General features: G+C 41.9%; 1 protein-coding gene across 3 annotated transcripts in view; it reads right to left on the bottom strand.

Annotated features, from left to right (window-relative positions):
• Window positions 1-19565, bottom strand: part of uvrag (UV radiation resistance associated gene) — a 334856-nt gene that overhangs the window by 27938 nt on the left and 287353 nt on the right. Inside the window, exon 14 of one of the 3 annotated variants that reach the window (XM_041198896.1) lies at window positions 2038-2365. The exons of the other annotated variants lie outside the window; for them this stretch is intronic. Within the exon in view, the coding sequence (XP_041054830.1) occupies window positions 2324-2365 (42 nt within the window). The 3' untranslated portion in view covers window positions 2038-2323. Of the gene's footprint in view, window positions 1-2037; window positions 2366-19565 lie in introns of those variants that run through there. 3 annotated transcript variants of the gene reach the window in all.

Here is a 19565-nt window from a genome sequence, read left to right as displayed (position 1 = left end):
CAGGTTTGGAAGGTGTTTTTGAAGGAGCCTTGGTGAGTTGAAATGTATCTCGTAGATGGTGCCAATGTGAATCAGTGGTGGAGGGGGGTGAATGTATAAGGTGGAGGATGGGGTGCTAATCAAGAGGGCTGCGGTGTCCTAGATGGTGTTGAGCTTCTTGAGTATTGTTGGGGCCGCACTCATCCAGGCAAGTGGAGAGTATTACTTCTCACTCCTGACTTGTGCCTTGTAGATGGTGAACCTGCTTTGGAGTGTCAGGAGGCAAGTTACTCGCCACAGAATTCCCAGCTTCTGACCTGTTCTTGTAGTCACAGTTTTTATATGGTTTGCCCAGTTCAGCTTCTGTTCAATATTACTTGACAGCCAATGTCTGAATGTTGTCCAGGTCATTCTGCATATGGACATGGACTGCTTCAGTACCTGAGGACTTATGAATGGTGAACATTGTGCAATCATCAGTAAACAGCCCCACTTCTGACCTTAAGATGGAGGGAAGGTAATTGATGAAGCAGCTGAGGATGGTTAGGGCAAAGACACTACCCCGAGGAACTCCTGCAGCAATGCCATGGGACTGAGGTGAGTGACCTGCAACATCCACAACCATCTTCCTTTGTGCTAGATATGACTCCAGCAGTGGAGAGCTTCCACAAATTCCCATTGACTACAATATTGAGAGGGCTCTTTGATGCCACATTCGGTCAAATACTGTCTTATGTCAAGGGCAGTCACCCTCACCTCAAGTTCACCTCTTGTTCATGTTTGGACTAAGGTTGTAATGAGGTCAGGATCTGAGTAGCCCTGACGAAACCCAAACTGAACACCAGTGAGCAGGTTATTGCTGAGTAAGTGCTGCTTGATAGCACTGTTGATGCGTCTTCCATCACCTTGCTGATGATAAGAGAGTAGACTACTTGGGCAGTAATTGGCCAGGTTGGATTTGTCATGCTTTTCGTGGACAGGACATATCTGGGCAATTTTCCACATCATCAGATAGATGCCAGTGTTGTGGCTTGAATTCTCTGTTAAGAACATCTTGTACTTATATAGTGTTTTTTGCACAATAAAGTTCCAAAGCGCTTCACAGAGGCATTATAAAACAAAATAGCACACCGATCCCTATTAGAGCAGATGGCCAATAAGGTTTTAAGGAATGCTCTAAAGGGGGCAAGTGAGGTAGAGAGGTTCGACTCTAAGACAAGGGTGGTACCAAACTCAGGCATGTCTGAAACCTCGGATTAGAGGACACGAGTTAGATGAAGGGCGAGAAGAGGCTTGTGTGGTGTTTAAACACCATCAATGGCCAGCTGATCCGAATGACATGTTTCTGTGCAAAGGATTCTATGTAAAAATCATGCATATTACCAGATGATTCCAGGGCTTAAAGGGTTAAAATGCAAGGACTTGTATTCAAGGTTAGAAGGCAAATCTCATTGAATTTCTTAAAATGACAAAAAGGTTCAGTAGGGTAGATACAGAGAAACAACTTTCTGGTGCAGAAATCCAGAACAAGGGGGCATAATCTTAAAAAGAGAGTTAGGTCATTTAGGATTGAAATAACAAAACGCTTTCACTCAAGAGTAGTGGAAATTTGCAATTCTCTCCCCCAAAAGGCTATGAACGGTGGGACAAATGAAACTTTTAAGACCGATTTCAATATATTTTTATCAGGTAAAGGTATTAAGGAATAAGGATCAAAGGCAGGTAAATTAAGGTGAGGTACAGCTTATCCATGACCTGCCCGAATGAGGCTCAAGGGGTTGAAAGGTCTACTCCTACGCCTAGTTTGAGAATTGTTAGGGCAAGTGATAGTTGGAAGGCTGGTGCTGTCTAGTTACAAAAATAAAAACAAAAAACTGCGGATGCTGGAAATCCAAAACAAAAACAGAATTACCTGGAAAAACTCAGCAGGACTGGCAGCATCGGCGGAGAAGAAAAGAGTTGACGTTTCGAGTCCTCGTGACCCTTCAACAGAACTGTTCTGTTGACGGGTCACGAGGACTCGAAACGTCAACTCTTTTCTTCTCCGCCGATGCTGCCAGACCTGCTGAGTTTTTCCAAGTAATTCTGTCTAGTTACTGACTGGTACTCTGGGAAAACTACTGAAAGTCAATACACTTGGATTTCTGATATCTTCTTGGGACAGCAAAATCTCCCCTATTGCACAACGCAAGATAAGTTATCACTGACATCTCTATAATAAAGTGCAACCTTCTATATTCTTGCAATTTCATAATTCAGTGGTATTTAAAACATTTTGAAATAATGTAATATTGTAAGGAGTTGTGGAATCAGAAAGGAAGTAGCAGGTAACTTGACCAATTCTTCAAGGAACAGGATTACAGGATGAACGTGGGAAGCAGAGTCTCTGTGGAGAACAAACAGTGAAAATGAACACAAAACAAGGCAGCTCTGAAAAACTGCTTTGAAGTTTAAATGTTTGTTTGAAGACTACAAAGGATGTCTTTAAGAACCAATACAATAGGCAGGGTCCAACTTTTACAGACCTGTTATCACATGTGAACAGGTTGAGGCCATTTAACCTTTATGTATGTCAAAGGTAAACGATATGTAATCTTCAACATTCTAGCAGCTTCATAATTCAATGGTATTAAAATCACCTGTATTCAAATGTTTGTCCAAGGGTACATTAAGGTGTTGTCAGTCTAGTGTTCCAATTCATTTTTTCTATGGGTGCCTCACTAAGAATTCACAAGCATCAATACAACATGCTCTTCTGAAGTTAGATTCTTTGGTTTAAAGACCACATTTATATAGCCAATAGGTCATGTCACGTAGAGAAGTTTCATTGTCTTCAAATACAGTGAACAATTTTTTACTACAGTAACCATCTTGCAGATAAATGGAGAAAATATTTTGCGCACATCAGTATTCCACAAATATCAATGAGATGGATGACCTATTGATTTGCCCTAGGCATCAGGAATGAGGAATGAGTGAAGGAACACTAACCAGACTGTCATTGCAACTCTATGCTCTCTGAATACGGCTATGGGATTTCTGATGTCCAGAGTAGGCTGACAGGACCTTGGTTTGAAGAATCAATTAAAGAAACATAGGTACAGATGATAAATTTATTGCTAGCATAATATCTTTGAAACTTGTTGCATCTTTGTTAACTAGCTCATAGGAGCATAAACACCAACTTGGACCAATTGGGCTGAGTAGCCCATTTGTGCGCTCAATTTTGCATGTAATTTTAGAGCAATGAACAAATATGCAAAAGGTTCTCTCGAAGTTGGAAAGGAATGGAGATTATCTTGTGTCTCCCAAAAGTACAATTCACTGTAAATGAAACAGCAGAGTTCCTTTATAGTTGAGTGAATGACTAAATGGTTGAAGATAAAAGAGCAGCAGGATTTTAAACTCTTGATTATAATGACAGAGCTTATCTAAATGGCAAACACCAGCTGGCAGGTGCTAGAAACAGGTCCTGTACGATTGCAGGCTATGGTAACAGGCTGGTTTATAAATCCATTTCCTATATATAAAACTTGCATTATGTTAATAACATATTTAAAATTACATCAAGAATTTACATTTGCAAAGACTTAAACTGACAATTGCCTTAAAAGTTTCTAGCAGAAAGTCTAAAAGAAATGAATAATTGTATTTAGAATCAGGTTTTAGTTTTATCTTGCTATCTAGATAGGTGAAAATATAAACAGATTTAATTGATTAATGAAGTTATGGATTAAGCAGAGAATAACTGGTGTTCACAGCTTTTTCTCTTACCATCCTCAGCTGAGGATAAAAGCATACTGAACACCACACTCACTCTAATCCAAGTTTCTGTAGTTGAATTCATTTAAGTGAAGAGTGATTTTCAAAACAACAAAATACTATTATCCATTCGATAAATGTGGAAAAACCAGAGTCTATGTCAGCTGTACCTTCAGTTAAATTCTTACTTTCAAATGCAGGATTTGTAAGGATCAACAAATTGAGCTTTCGCTCAGATAGCTGCTTTGATCTCACTGCTGTGCTCTTGAATTAGACCGGAGCCAGTGGAATAGTTGCTTAATTCAATGACACAGGTGAGCATTTGGCCGAGCTTGAAAAGTTTCAGCTGAATGTGTATTTGCAGCAAAACATTTTGTGGCATCAGTTCTTCTCTGGACACCCCACCCCAACTTCTGAAAAAATGCTACTCCGACATCTTCCTCCTATCCTCTAATTGGTAGCACTCTCGCTACAGAGTCAGAAAATGGTGGGTTTGAGACTTGGGCACCAAAATTGAAGCTGACACTCCCCAGTGCACTACTGAGGAGGTGCACTGCGACAGGTGTCATCTTTTGGATGAATTGTTAAATCAAGGCCCTGTCTATCCTCTCCATGTCATTATTTTGAAGACAAGCAGGGAAGTTTTACCCTAGTGACGTGGCCAACATTTAGCACTCAACCAACATTATTATCTGGTCATTATCATAATGCTGTTTGAGAAAGCTTGCTGCATGCAGATTGGCTTCTGATATTCCTACATTCACAGTGATCACACTTCAAAAATTATTTCACAGCCTGCAAAACTCTGGGATGTCCTGAGGTTGCTGTAAAGGCACTGTATCAATGCAAATTCTTCCTATTTCCTGTGGTCATTTTGTTGAAATAAGAATTTATCAAATCATTTTCTACAGTAACTCAGTCTTTCCCAGCACATGAAGACTAATCAACCACAGAGGCATTTGGGAGGCTACAGTTGACATCAGCACCTATGAGAAGTCAGTGTTTCTGCTCCTGTTCACTATCCAGTGATCCCTTATGCAAAGTAATCATGCATGGGTATCAGATGAGTACAGGATTGAACTCAGCTACAATGTCATGCCACCTGCACCATCACCACTAACGCCCTACACCCAACCCATCAAATGGGCTGTAGGTTTCCCTGCGGATCCATTGCTGGTGCTACTGCATTTAACGTTAGCAGAATGGCTGTATGATGAGAAGGAACATTTTTGAAATGGTGTGTCACCAAGGTTTGGAAGCAGAAATGAACAGATACTTTCAGAGGAGGGAGAGTTAAAAATTATAAAAAACAATTCTCTGTTGGGAGTGGGGGAGGGAAAGGAATACTTTTGGTTGAGAGATTCCTTTCTCCTTTAAGCCACAAACAGGTTATTACTGCCATTATTCATAGGTTGGCAGCTTCTAGATGGCTAGGAATTATTTCACATTATAATGCTCTATACCACACATCTCTGCATTATCCATCAATTTCATCCTTTGTGTTGTCCTTAAAGCAGGGTAACACATGCATCAGGACATCCTACACAGCTTTTAATCGTGCTGTTCCTTTAGGCTTGAATTTATTTGACATCTTGTTGATAATGTGCAGACGCCAAAGCTCATAGTCCAAAAGGATGGAAACTGTTTTGTGTGACAAGAGACGTTACATAAAACGACAGGTGGTTATGTAGAGGAATGCACTTTGCAGCTCTTCGCTCCAATAAAGGAATCTTTATAGTTTATTGTTGTCAGCAATTGGGAGTCCCTGACAGCAACACTGAGCAAAAAGCAAGATATGGTTTCCCCCTTAAACTTAATCTTAAAAGTCACTTCTCCCTCAAAAAGCATAACTTTGTGCTTAAGTAGCATTTCACAAATACCTGTAGCAAGTTCAGTTGGTTTAAGGGAGCAGCATTTATTGCCCATCCCTACTTACCCTTGAGAAAGTGGTGGTGAGCCGCCTTCTTGAACTGCTGCAGTCCATGTGGTATATCCACAGTGCCGACAGGAAGGGAGTTCCAGGGTGTTGATCAAGCGACATTGAAGGAATGGCGATGTATTTCTAAGTCAGAATGGTACGTGGCTCGAAGGGGAGTTTGCAGGTGGTGATGTTCCTATGCATCTGCTGCTCTTTTCCTTCCAGGCGGTAGAGGTTGTGGATTTGAAGTAGCTGTTGAAAGAGCTTGCCTTAGTGAGTTGCTGCAGTGCATCTTGTAGCTGGTACACATTGTTGCCACTGTGAGCCAGTGGTGGAGGGAGTGAATATTGAAGGTGAAGGATGGGGTGCCAATCAAGTAGGCTGTTTTGTTCTGGATGGCGTCAAGTTTCTTGAGTGTTGCTAGTGCTGCACTCATCCAGGCAAGTGAAGGGTGTTCCATCATACTCCTGACTTGTGCCTTGTAAGTGGTGGACACACTTTGGGGAGTCAGGTGCTGAGTTACTAGCCACAGAATTCCCAGCCTCTGACCTCCTCTTGTAGCCACAGTATTTATATGGCTGGTCCAGTTCAGTTTCTTATCAATGGTAACCCCAGGATGTTGATAGTAGGGGATTTAGTAATGGCAATGCCATTGAATGTCAAGACGAGATGGTTGGATTCTCTCTTGTTGGAATGTTCATTGCCTTGCTCTTATGAGATGCAAGTGCCACTTGCCATTAATCAGCCCAAGCCTGAATATTATCCGGCCTGGACAACAAGGCCTTTACTGCATATGGACAAGGACCGCTTCAGTATCTGAGGGGTCGTGAATGGCGCTGAACATTGTGTAATCATCAGCAAACATCCCCACTTCCAACCTTATGATGGAAGGAAGATCATTGGTGAAGCAGCTGAAGATGGCTGGACCTAGACACCACCCTGAGGAACTTCTGCAGTGATGCCCTGGGACTGAAAAGATTGACCTCAAACAACGACAACCATCTTTTGTGCTAGGTGTGACTTCAACCAGTCGATAGTTTCCTCCCAGATTCTCATCAACTCCAGTTTTACTCGGGCTCCTTAAGTCCACACTCAGCCAAGTGCTGTCTTAATGTCAAGGGCAGTCACTCGCACCTCACATCCTGAGTTCAGCTCTTTTATCCATGTTTGGACCAAGGCTGCAATGAGGTCAGGAGCTGAGAGGCCCTGGCAGAACCTAAACTGATCAGCAGTGTGAGCAGTTTTTTGTTGAGTAAGTGTTGCTTGATAGCACTGTTAACAACACCTTCTATCATGTCGCTGATGATTGAGAATAGACTGATGGGGCAGTCATTGGCCGGGTTGGATTCAGCCACCCTAACGTGTCAGGTAGATGCCAGGTAGATGCCAGGTTGTGGTTGTACTGGAGCAGCTTGGTTAGGGGTGCAGTAAGTTGTGGAGCACCAGTCTTCAGTACTATTGCTAGAATGCTGGCAGGGCCTACAGCCTTTGCAGAATCCAGTGCCTTCAGCCGTTTCTTGATATCACATGGAGTCAATTGAATTGGCTGAAAATTAGCATCTGTGATGCTGGACCCTCAGGAGGAGGCTGAGGTGGACCATCCACTTGGCACTTTTGGCTGAAGATGGCTGCAAGTACTTCATCCCTGTCATTTACATGTGATGCTCCTCTCCACCATCATTTGAAGATGGGAATATTGGTGGGGCCTCCTTCTCCACTTAGTTAATTGCCCACCACCTAGTTATAGCAGGACTGCAAAGCTTAGATTTGATCCATTGGTTGTGGAATCACTTGGCTCTATCTCATGCTGATCCTACTGTTCAGCACACAAGCAGTCCTGTATTGTAGCTTGACCAGATTGACACCTCATTTTTAGGTGTGCCTGGTGCTGCGCCTGGCATGGTCGCCCCTGACTTGATGGTACTGGTAGAGTGGGGGATATGCTGGGCCATGCAGTTACAGTTTGTGGTTGTATATAATTCTGTTGCTGCTGATGGCCCACAGCATCCCATGGATGCCCAGTTTTGAGTTGCTAGACCTGTTCGAAGTCTATCCCGTTTAGCACTGTGGCAGTGCCACACAACACAGTAGAGGGCATCCTCAATATGAAGACAGGACTTTGTCTCCATAAGGGTTGTGTGGTGGTCACAAATATGGTGAGGTGGTTCAAACATGGACAAAAGAACTGAACTCAAGAGGTGAGGTGAGTGTGACTGCCCTTGACATCAAGACTGCATTTGACTGAGTGTGGCATCAAGGAGTCCTAGCAAAACTGGAGTCAATGGGAATCAGGGAGAAAGCTCTCCACTGGTTGGAGTCATACTTAACACAAAGGAAGATAGCTGTGGCTGTTGGAGGTCAGTCATCTCTGCTCTAGGACATCACCGCAGGATTTCCTCAGGGTAGTATCCTCAGCCCAACCATCCTCAACCACTTCACCGATGACGTTTCTTCCATCATAACGTCAGAAGTGGGGATGTTTGCTGATGATTGCACAATGTTCATCATCATTTATGACTCCTCAGATACTGAAGCAGTCCATGTCCAAATGCAACAATATCCAGGCTTGGGCTGACAAGTGGCAAGTAACATTCGTGCCACATACGTGCCAGGCAATGACCATCTCCAACAAGAGAGAATCTAGCCATCGCCCTTTGACATTCAATGGTATTACCATCACTGAATCTCCTACTATCAATATCCTAGGGGGTCACCATTGACCAGAAACTGAACCATCTACAAGATACACTGCAGGAATTCACCAAGGATCCTTCTAAACCCACGACCACTACCATCTAGAAGGACAAGGGCAGCAGATAGGTGGGAACACCACCATCTGTAAGTTCTCCATCAAGGGAAACAATTTTATCATGTCCACTCTATCTATTCCCCTCATAATTTTGTACACCTTAATCAAGTCACCTCTCAGCCTTCTTTGTTCTAAGGAAAATAACCCCAACCTATCCAATCTCTCCTCGTAGCTACACTTTTCTAGCCCTGGCAACATTCTTGTAAACCTCCTCTACAGTCCCTCCAGAGCTATTACGTCCTTCCTGTAATGTGACGACCAGAACTGCACACAATACTCCAGTTGTGGCCTCACCAGTGTTTTACACAATTCCAACATTATATCCTTACTTTTATATTCTATACCTCTGCCAATGAAGGAGAGCATTCTACATGCCTTCTTTACAACCTTGTCTACTTGAACTGCTGCCTTCAGGGATCTGTGTACTTGTACGCCACGATCTCTCATTTCATCTACACCTCATAGTATATTCCCATTTATTGTGTAATCCCTGTAACTGTTTGACCTCCCTAAATGTATGACCTCACACTTTATGTTAAAATCCATCTGCCACTTTACCGCCCACTCCACCAATCTATTTCGTTTTGGAGATTATGGCTATCCTCTACACTATCCACTATTCAGCCAATCTTTGTGTCATCTGCAAATTTCCCAATCATGCCCCTCACGTTCACATCCAAATCGTTAATATATAACACAAACAGCCAGGGTCCCAATACCGAGCCATTGGAATGCCACTTGAGACAACTTTCCATTCGCAAGGACATCCATCAACCATTACCCTTTGATTCCTGTTACAAAGCCAACCTTTTATCCAGTTTGCCACATTACCCTGAATCCCATGGGCTTTTACTTTCCTGACCAATCTGCTGTGTGGGACCTTGTCAAATGCCTTGCTAAAATCCATGTACACATCATCCACTGCACTACCTTCATCAACCCTTCTTGTCACTTCCTCAAAGCATTCAGTCAAATTTGTGAGGTAAGATCTTCCTTTAACAAATCCATGCTGACCATCCCTGACTGGTCCATGCCTTTCCACATGACAGTTAATCCGATCTCTCAGGATTGATTCCAATAATTTGTTCACCACCGATGTAAGACTAACTGGCCTATAATTGTTTGGCATTTCCTTTGGCCCCTTTTTAAACAATGCAACTACATTTGCATTTCTCCAGTCCTCCGGTACCTCCTCACTGTATCTAGTGAAGATTGGAAAATCATCCTCAGAGCATCTGCTATCTCCTCCCTGACTTCCTTCAGCAGCCTCGGAAACAATCCATCTGGCCCTGATGACTTATCAACTTTCAAGAATTTCAACCCTTCGAGTACTTCCTCTCTTTATGACTATCCCGTCCAATATCTCGCAGTGTTCGTCCTGGACTACTATATCTAAATCCTCCCTTTCCTTTGTAAACACGGAGACAAAATACTCATTCAAAACCCTTCCCACAGCCTCTGCATCTGCACACAAGTTTCCATCTTCATTTCTGATAAGTCCCACTTTTTCCTTAACTAACCTTTTAGCATTATGGTATTGGTAAAACATCTTTGGGTTATCTTTAACTTTACTTGTTAATCTTTTTCATGCCCTCTCTTTGATTTCCTTATTTACTTTAATTCGTCCCTGCATTCTTATATGCATCAAGGCTATCTGCAGTGTTTAGTCCTTTGTGCCTATCATACACTTTCTTTTTCTGTTTGATCTTCCCCTGTATTCCTCTAGGCACTTAGGGGGGTCTAGATTTGGCAGTACCGCTCTTATTTTTGAAGGGGACATGTCTACTTTGTACAATTAGGATAGAACCATAGAAAAGGTACAGCATAGGAGGCCGTTCGGCTCATCTTGTCCACACCAGCCCGAGGGCACCCAGGTGCCCTTTCTAATCCCACCTTCCTGCACCCGGCCCATAGCCCTGCAGCTTATAGCACTTCAGGTGCAGATCCAGGTACTTTTTAAAAAAGAGTTTAAAGTTTCTGCCTCTACCAACTTGGGCAGCGAATTCCAGACACCCACTACTCTCGGCATAAAAAAGTTCTTCCTCATGTCCCTCCTACACCTTCTGCCACTTATCCTGAATCTAAGTCCCCTGGTTCTAGAATTCTCCATCAAGGGAAACAATTTTATCCTGTCCACTCTATCTATTCCTCTCATAATTTTGTAGACCTTGATCAAGTCACCTTCCAGCTTTCTTTGTTCTAAAAGAAAATAACCCCAACCTATCCAATCTCTCCTTGTAGCTTTTTAGTGCTTCCCACTGGTTTTCCACTGTTTTATCCTCCAGCAGTGCTGTCCAGTCCACCTCAGCCAAGTTCCTTCTCATTTCTGCAAAATTTGCCTTCCCTCAGTTCAAGACTTTTACTCCTGCCTTATCTCTGTCTTTTTCCATGGTAATGCTAAATCTAACTGAATTGTGATCACTGTCCCCAATATGGCCACCAACTGTCACTTCACCCACTTGCCCTTCTTCGTTCCCCAAGACCAGGTCTAGAACTGTATCTCCTCTCGTTGAGTTTGTCACTACTTGGTTGAAAAAATTTGCCTGGACACACTGCATGAATTTTTCTCCCTCAGTGCCCCTTATATTGTTTGAATCCCAGTTGATATTAGGATAGTTGAAGTCTCCTACTATTATTGTCCTCTTGTTCTTACAAGCAGAAATTTGCCTACTTATTTGCTCTTCTATCTCCCTTTCATTATTTGGGGGTCTGTAGTATATTGCCAGTAGTGTGACTGCCCCTTTTAATTTCTAAGCTCAATCCATTAAGCCTCGTTTGTTGACCCAATTAGTATATCATCCCTTCTCACAACTGGAATTGATTCTTTAGCCATTCGTTATCCTGCTGCCATGTGTCTACCCGTGCTCTTAACTCATCTACCTTGTTTGCAATACTCCTTGCATTGAAGTATAAACAGTTTAACCCCATCAATTTCTATTGCTGGACACTTCCTAACTTTGCTTCTCCTGTAACTCCAGGTCTATCACAATGTCCTTAGCTGAGGTTCTACCTCCATTTTTCTGATCTGAATCTGACCTATCTGATCCTACTCCTGGGATCCCATCCCCCTGCCACATGGTCTTATTGTAGGAGGAAACGTCAGGTGATACTAAACATGAAGCGCACTTACAATACTAGTGTTGGCATTAGGTGGTTTCCACATACTCTGGCTCTGAAGTGGTCATGAAAGCCTGAGCCAGGTCATGGATCTGAAGGAGGGAGGCTCATTCCATTTCTCCAAATCTGGAGTCAGTCTGGATTTGCACTCTTAAGTTCAGTGCCAGTCTCATTCTTTGCACAGATGCGATAAAGCTATAAATACTATAGGAGAAAGAATAAGCTGAGGGAGTTAAGTACAGCTCCAGTTTTTGGGTCACGTCAAGCAAGTTTTAGAATGGGAGGTGGTACAATTAGGTTGCAGAAAGAAGGAACATAGCATAGTAGAGCTTGGGAAAATGACAATGAAAGTTCAAAACAATATTAATCAGAATGAAGATAGACCTATGATGAAGGCCAGAGGAAAGACAGTGAAACCTATCAGACAAACCTGAAGGTGAAAGAACTGATGGAGTGCATCTCAGGAATTGAAGTCTTCAAGTTTTGGGTAGATTTGGGGATTTATGGAATTGAACTATTTCCTGTCTGACATGCTTAAAATCACTTAATTTGATTCTCTGGTAGCTGAACTGATAAGGACAGCAAGTTGAGCTGCAAAGAACAGCAATCTTTCAAGTTCAATCCTCATGTTGTGCTGAATTAGCCCAGAGCTGTGGCAAAGATTAGAGGTTTACAATTGGCCTCAGCATTGTTGGGTCAGGCAAAGGCAAGAGAAATGCATCAAGAGCAACATGTGCAGTTGTTGGATACAGGCAAGATTGGGTTTGTTAGATTATCACAGCTAAATCCATTCTGGTCCTCTTCCTGATGTCCATATGCATTTTACAGTGTGGACCACTGAGTAGACATCAGCAGCAGGAACCCTGGCTAATTAATACTCTTTGTTGGAGAAGGTGGGGGTAAAGTCAACTGAGACACCTGAGTGAAGAGCAAAGCCCACTATGCATTACAAAAGGAGTAAGGAACCGGCACACAGTTCAGACGATTGAATACTGCACATTAAGCTATTAAGTGCCACAAACGCTTTCTCCTCCACCCTATGGGGAAAAAATGGTCCTTTGACATGTAGCCTCAATGAAAGGAGATTTAGAAATTAAATGCTTGGTGCTTGAAGTGAAGCAGGCTGCACAGATTTCTCTTCTGCAGCCCAGCCAATATGCGAAATGGGGATCTCAGCTCAGTGATAGCACCTGCTACAATTTTCAGCTCTGCTGTGTCAAGTTACCTCAAACATAAGTTATAAATAAAAATTCATCTCCAGGTGGATAGTACTTCAAAGAGTACATGCTGTTACTGGCTTCCAGCCAGCTGTCTGGGATCAATTTTAAACACTGCTGAAAAATGCACTTTAAAGTAATTTATCAGAAAGTAAACTATCACAATCATCTTCTATAATATAAAAAGTTAGAAACTGTCTTCTATAAACTAGCTACATTTACAGTTTGAAGTTGAAGTCAATAAGTAAGAAACAGCCACATTTACTATTGTTATGATGCTATCTTCTTTCCTTTTAATGTCTAGAAAGGCTGACAAAAAATATCCACATATTTGGAACTTAACTCTTTGAAACTGTCACTCAGCTACATTCCAGGTTGGATGTGGGGTGGTGGGGTACTGAGAGAAAACACAGGAGCGTTTTGGCAATAATACCAGGGAGTGTGTCACCTTACCCTTCTCTTCTGATTATAAGAGTACAAGTTTCATCAAGTCAATTCTGACCCAGATGAGGACAACAATAACGGTGAGTCCTTGTGGAAATGAGAGATTCTTTTTGGCTGGAATGACTCATCAGAATCCCCCAATGACCTAGCGGAGGGAGGTAATGTTTGTGGTTTCAAGACCACACTAGAAAGCACTGGGTTTGTTGAGATGGAAGCTCCCTTAGCATCCCTAAGATGCAGAAGAGAGAATTTACACTGATATAAGGCTTTACAGCTCCCAAAGTTCTTCATGAATTGTGTTTCATAGTTACCACTTTTTGGCAGGCAATCACTGAAACTAATATGAACACAGCAAGGCCCTGCAAATAGTAAAGGAGATGAAGAACAATTAATCTTTTTTGTGAGGCTGTTGGCTGTTGAGGACTGCTGGCCCAGACACCAGGAAAACTCCCAACGCCTCTTCAAACAGTGCCATCTGATCTTCTATGTCCACCTGAACAGGCAGATGCAGACTTCCATTAAATACCACCTCCAAAAGATGGCATCTTCACCATTGCAACACTTCCTCAGAATTGCATTGCAGTGTCTGCCTGGAACTATTACTTAATGTAGCCACTTTAATGCTCTCTACAAAGATTTGCTTGGTAATACACTGTGCAGAACAATAATGGAGGTAAAGCCAGTTGTAAACATGAATATTTGACTTGTTTCGCTTTTTGAGAGGACTTTTCTCATTGTCTGAGTGCCATAGGCCACAGACAGTTGGCAGGGCTCATATAAGGAATTAATTCAGAGGGCAAAGGCTGATAGATGTCTACATAGTGGCTTTGGAGGGTGCAGTAATTAGGAGATCAAATAATTATGCTGGTTGCTAATAAGGCCGACTTGGTTCTGTAATACAGCTTAAAACAGAGTTTCGGCTAAGCTTGTTGCGCAAAACCTGTCCTTGCTTATATCCCTTTGGACTCTCCAAGGGCCCAAATTCCTGAACGTAGACTTTTCAACTCTGCAAAGGTGGCATCAGACATGAACACCAGCTGTGACAATGGTGACTCTGACAGGACGATGATGATGGCAATTTGTATTTATACAATGCCTATTGAAGAAATGGTCCAAACACAGAGAGAAACCGAGCAAGGCCATAAGAGAAAAAATTAGGAGAGGTGATCAGAAGCTTGGTCAAGAGGCTAGTAAAAAGAGTCATAAAGGAGGAAAGGGGGGAAGTGAAGAGTTTGAGGCAGGAATTCTTCCATAAAGTGAGGCCTAAGCTAATGATCGGACATCCACTCATGGCAGGTTGAAGTGGTGGGGGAGGGTACAATTAATGGAATCGAGGGGGGCAGGGTTTCACTGACATATTCACTAACAGCAACATTTTTAACCTGTGGTTACACTGAAATGAACTGTTCTGAACATTAAAAGCCCTTAAATTGTCAAGATGTAATTTACCAATTAAATGACGTAAGACACTCACTTCTGTAACAATGTTGTATTGAGTGTTTGCATCAACACAAGCTTTTTAAAGACACAGCTAGCAATTGTCTTCCTCTCCCAGGAGTTGAATGGATGCAAATATGTTGAGATTTAGAAGGAAATGTTGATAATAAATCTAGATATGCACTGATCGAAATACCAGGTCTTGCTTCTGAAAGAATTCAGGTTATAAATTCAAAGCTTCAAAAAAATGTATTGTACATGTCAGCCATGGCTCAATGAAAATCCCACTCCAGAGACTTGAGCACAAAATGTAGGCTGACACTCCAGTGCTGTACTTAGGGAGTGTTACGCTGTTGGAAGTGTCATCTTTAGGATAAGTTGTTAAACGGATGCTTAGCCTGCCCACTCCAGTGAACAAAAAAGATCCTAAGGCTCTATTTCAAAGAGGAGCAGTGAAGATTTCCTTATGGTCCTGGTCAATACTTAGTGTCCTCAAAATCACTAAAACAAATAATCTAGTCATCTTGCTGTCCCACATTGTGGGATCATACCGTGCATAAATTGGCTGCTGTGTTTCCTAAATTACAAGTGACTGTATCTCAAAAGTATTTAATAGACTTTATAGTGCTTTGGGATATATCCTCAGGTTGTCAAAGGCACCAAATAAATACAGGTTTTCTTTCAGTTCTGAGGCTTTCTTTGCAACGGATTAACCTTAACAAAAAATAATGCATCTATGAGTTATGTTCTGGCTGCACCATTAATCTTGCTACCTTGAGCTGTGGTACCTTTGGTGAAACCCAGTTCTACTGGTGAATCTTGATACTCCTGGAAGCAAAGAAAATACCTTGTTTACATTACAGCATTTCCACTTTAGAGCAGGGAGATGATAGTCGGTAAGTGGAAAATCTCTGTAGTGCAACGGCTTTAATTAGGGTTTGCTCTTCTGATGGTAGGAATATAAGCACATTATTGGGACAAATTGAGAAAGCTTTATTCTATATTTGACTGTCATAGCAACCTCGAGTGTGCTTGTGCTGGCTTTGATTGAGAAAGGTGTACAGGAGGAGAGAATGATTTTCCATACATAGTGTAGTTAACTGAAGCTCAAAAATGCTGGTGGAACAAAAATGTTTTTTGACAACTCAGTTAAATGTCCAATATGAGTCACCGAATCAAAGTACACACACAGAATTTCTGCTTGCCCAATATGGAATGAACTAATTACCCTATGGAAGCAACTTGGATTTACATAGCACCTTTAGCAAAGCACATGTTCATATGGACAGATCCCACTGACTTGAATCCAGAAAAGAGAGATGTTTCATATAAACTAGAAAACACCATAACTAATAATAGCTAAAGACTACATCTTTAGGCACCCTCCCTCGATCCAAGATGAGTGCCAGTCAAGATCAGGCCTGCTAAAGGCTGCTTTCTCATTTTAATGAAGAACGAAGGATCAAATTTGAAGATATCAAATGGAGCAAAAAACAGATAAATGTTTGTGGCAAAACAAAAACAGAAATGCCTGGAAAATCTCAGCAGGTCTGGCAGCATCAGCGGAGAACAACAAAGTTGACATTTCTTATATTTCACCCCTCTTCTATTTTTACTCAGTTCTGTTGAAGGGTCATGAGGACTCGAAACGTCAACTTTGTTCTTCTCCGCCGATGCTGCCAGACCTGCTGAGTTTTTCCAGGTATTTGTTTTTGTTTTGGATTTCCGGCATCCGCAGTTTTTTGTTTTTGTTATAAATGTTTGTGGCAGTTTGCAACAGTGGATAAAATTCAAAGGAACTTCATTAGCTGCAAAGTGCCAGTTCATCCTCAGAGGTACTAAAGACGTGCATTTCGTAAGTGTTTCTTTTTTCTCTCCTGGGATTAAATCGAAGCAATGCTCAAGGCTTGTTAGAGGAGTCACATAAACAATGACAAGAATTTCAAAGGAACGTGAGAAAACAATAGCAAGGTATTTGAAAGCTGCTTCTGTGCATTAAAAAGATAACACTAATCAATCTGTGTATTTCTAATGTTTAATTATAATTCTCAATGCAACAGCTCTTGGTTCAATTTGTTTTAATGTAACCTGGAGGGGGGAGGGAGGAAAGAAAAAACTATGAACTGTGTAAATAATTTCTTGTAGTAGAAAGTCGTTCATTTTTTGATTGTGACGTTTAAAGAAAATTAAGATAAATAATGGCAGACAGACAGACCATGAAATTAATAGCACACTTTTATCAGGTCTAGACGGTGCCATATGGGAAATTAAAACGAAACTCAAAATATATACAAAAATATCAACGTATTAAATGCATCATGCAGGTGGATGTTTTCAACCATAAAAACATCGTGAAGTATAACCTTAGTTTAAGGAGGAATGATGATGCAGCCACATGAACGAATACCTTTCAAACGTGTACTAGGTGCTGAAAGAGATTTTGTCAACACTTGTGCTTTTAATTTCTTGAGCACACCATGCATTGGAGAATGCAAATAGTCAAAATTAAGATTTATTTATTTAAAAATAAAAATGCAATAGGGAAAATGACAGGTGATTATAAAAGTTGCTTTCCACATCTGCCTGCATTTATTCAGATGAACATCATGACCAAGTTGTGAAACAGAATTAATGGTCTAGCTATGGTTGAATGCTTTACTCGGCCAAAGAAAGAGAAGGGACATTCACTGCTCTTCATAAGCATTTCATTCATTGATTTAAAAACATATGGGGAAAGAGTAGAGGAAAAGCAAGATGTCATTCCAGGCCTTTCACCAATGCATTTTCTAGTTTTATCTGAATCTGTCAAGTCTCTTTTGTTCCATGGGTAGTGTGCTTTGGGTTATGAAGAGGAGAGGAGCGGAGCGAAGTTTATTTTGGGACCACCAACAATTCAATGCTAGAATCAGATACATTGTGGGAATACTTAAAATACTCATTACCGTGAAATCATAAACATATTCTTTATATAGGCATTCTGAATAGCAGGTAACACCAACAGATTTTAGTGAAAGCAGTGAGGGGTGTTGTGTCTCTAGCTGGATGGTAGACTTTGGGCTAGTACTACCAGCACATCCCTGTGAAGCAGTTTTAGGTATGCATATCGCTAGCCAAGTGTTACTGTAGCTTGTGATTTGCAAGGTAATCCAACGCTCAACTGTTTTGAAGCCAAGATGCTGCCAGACCTGCTGAGTTTTTCCAGGTAATTCTGTTTTTTCAATGTTAACTTAGTCCACTGTGGACCCAACTTTAACAAAGTTCTCAGGCGGTTCTTTGCGTCCTGAAACCAGGACCTATGAAAATACAATTCTGGTACAGACAGGAATGACCATTTACATTAAAAAGTGCTTCTAAACAGATCAAACTGATGCAGAGAGATGTCATATAAAAAGAGAAAATTTAAGAAAAAAAATCAGCAGGTCTGACAGCATCTGTGGAGTGGGAAATAGAGTTAACATTTTGAGCCTGTATGACTCTTCTCCAGAGCTAAAGAGAAGTAGAAATATGATGCAGTTTATAAGTTTAAGGGGGGTGGTGCAGCTGAAGCTAGATAGAAGGGCAGGGATTGGTGGGGGCTAAGGAGAGACTGACAAAGATGTCATGGACACAAGACAAAGTGAGTGTAAGGGTTAAAGAAGGTGCTGATAGTGGCATAAAGGTAAGAAAGCAGAATGTGTAATAGCATAACAAAGAAAGAACAGCATGGAACAAGTAATAGATGGTCTTTTTGGGGATGGGGGTGGTGGTTGGGGAAAAAGTTCAGATAAAGGAATAAAAAGGGATTTAAAAATGAATGAATAAAAATAGTAGAGAAAGATAAAAAGAAATTTTTTAAAAAGGGTATTAAAAAAGAGGTGAAGATAGAGGAGAGAGTTCATGGTCTAAAGCTGTTGACCTCAATGTTAAGTCCGGAAGGCCGTAAAGTACCTGATTGGAAGATGAGGTGCTGTTCCTTCAGTTTGCATTGGGCTTCAAGTGAACATTGCAGCAGGCCAAGGACAGACATGTGGGCATGAGAGCAGGATGGTGTGTTGAAATGGCAAAGTGGTCATCCAGTCTGCGTTTGATCTCCCCAATGTAGAGGAGATTGCATTGGGATCAGAGAATGCAGTAGACCAAATTGAAGGAGATGCAAGTAAAGCGCTGTTTCACCTGAAAGGAGTGTTTGGGCCCTTGGATAGTGAGGAGGGAGGAGGTAAAGGGGCAGGTGTTGCACTTTCTGTGATTGCATAGGAAGGTGCCGTGGGAAGGGGAGGAGGTGTTGGGGTGTTGGAGGATTGGACCAGAATGTTCCGGAGGGAACGGAACCTACAGAATTCTGATGGGGGGGTGGTGGGTGGGGGATGAGGGGAAGATGTGTTTGGTGGTGGCATCGTGCTGGAATTGGTGGAAATGGCAGAGGATGATCCTTTGAATTCGGAGCCTAGTAGGATGAAAAGTGAGGACAATGGGGACCATATCATGGGTCTGGGAGGGACAGAAAGGTGTGAGAGCAGAGGCACGAGAGATGGGTCGGACACAGTTGAGGGCCCTGTCAACCACAGTGGGTGGACACCTCAGTTAAGGAAGTAGGAAGATGTGTCAGAAACGCCATTTTAGAAAGTGGCATCATCGCAACAGATGCGATGGAGAAGGAACTGACAGAATGGGATGGAGTCTTTACAGGGAGCAGGATGTGAGGAGCTGCAATCGAGGTAGCTGTGGGAGTCGGTGGGCTTGTAATGAATATTGGTGGACAGTCAATTACCAGAAATGGAGACAGAGAGGTCAAGCAAGGGAAGGGAAGTGTCGGAGATGGACCATGTGAAAGTGATAGGTGGAAATTGGATGCAAAATTGATAAATTTTTTCCAGGTCCAGGCGAGAGGTGGATGAGGTTGTTC

The sequence above is a fragment of the Carcharodon carcharias genome, chromosome 11, assembly GCF_017639515.1.
Source record: "Carcharodon carcharias isolate sCarCar2 chromosome 11, sCarCar2.pri, whole genome shotgun sequence".
Lineage (NCBI taxonomy): Eukaryota > Metazoa > Chordata > Chondrichthyes > Lamniformes > Lamnidae > Carcharodon > Carcharodon carcharias.
The sequence above is the reverse complement of the archived record's forward strand: the minus strand, read 5'-3'. Positions and strand labels throughout refer to the sequence as shown.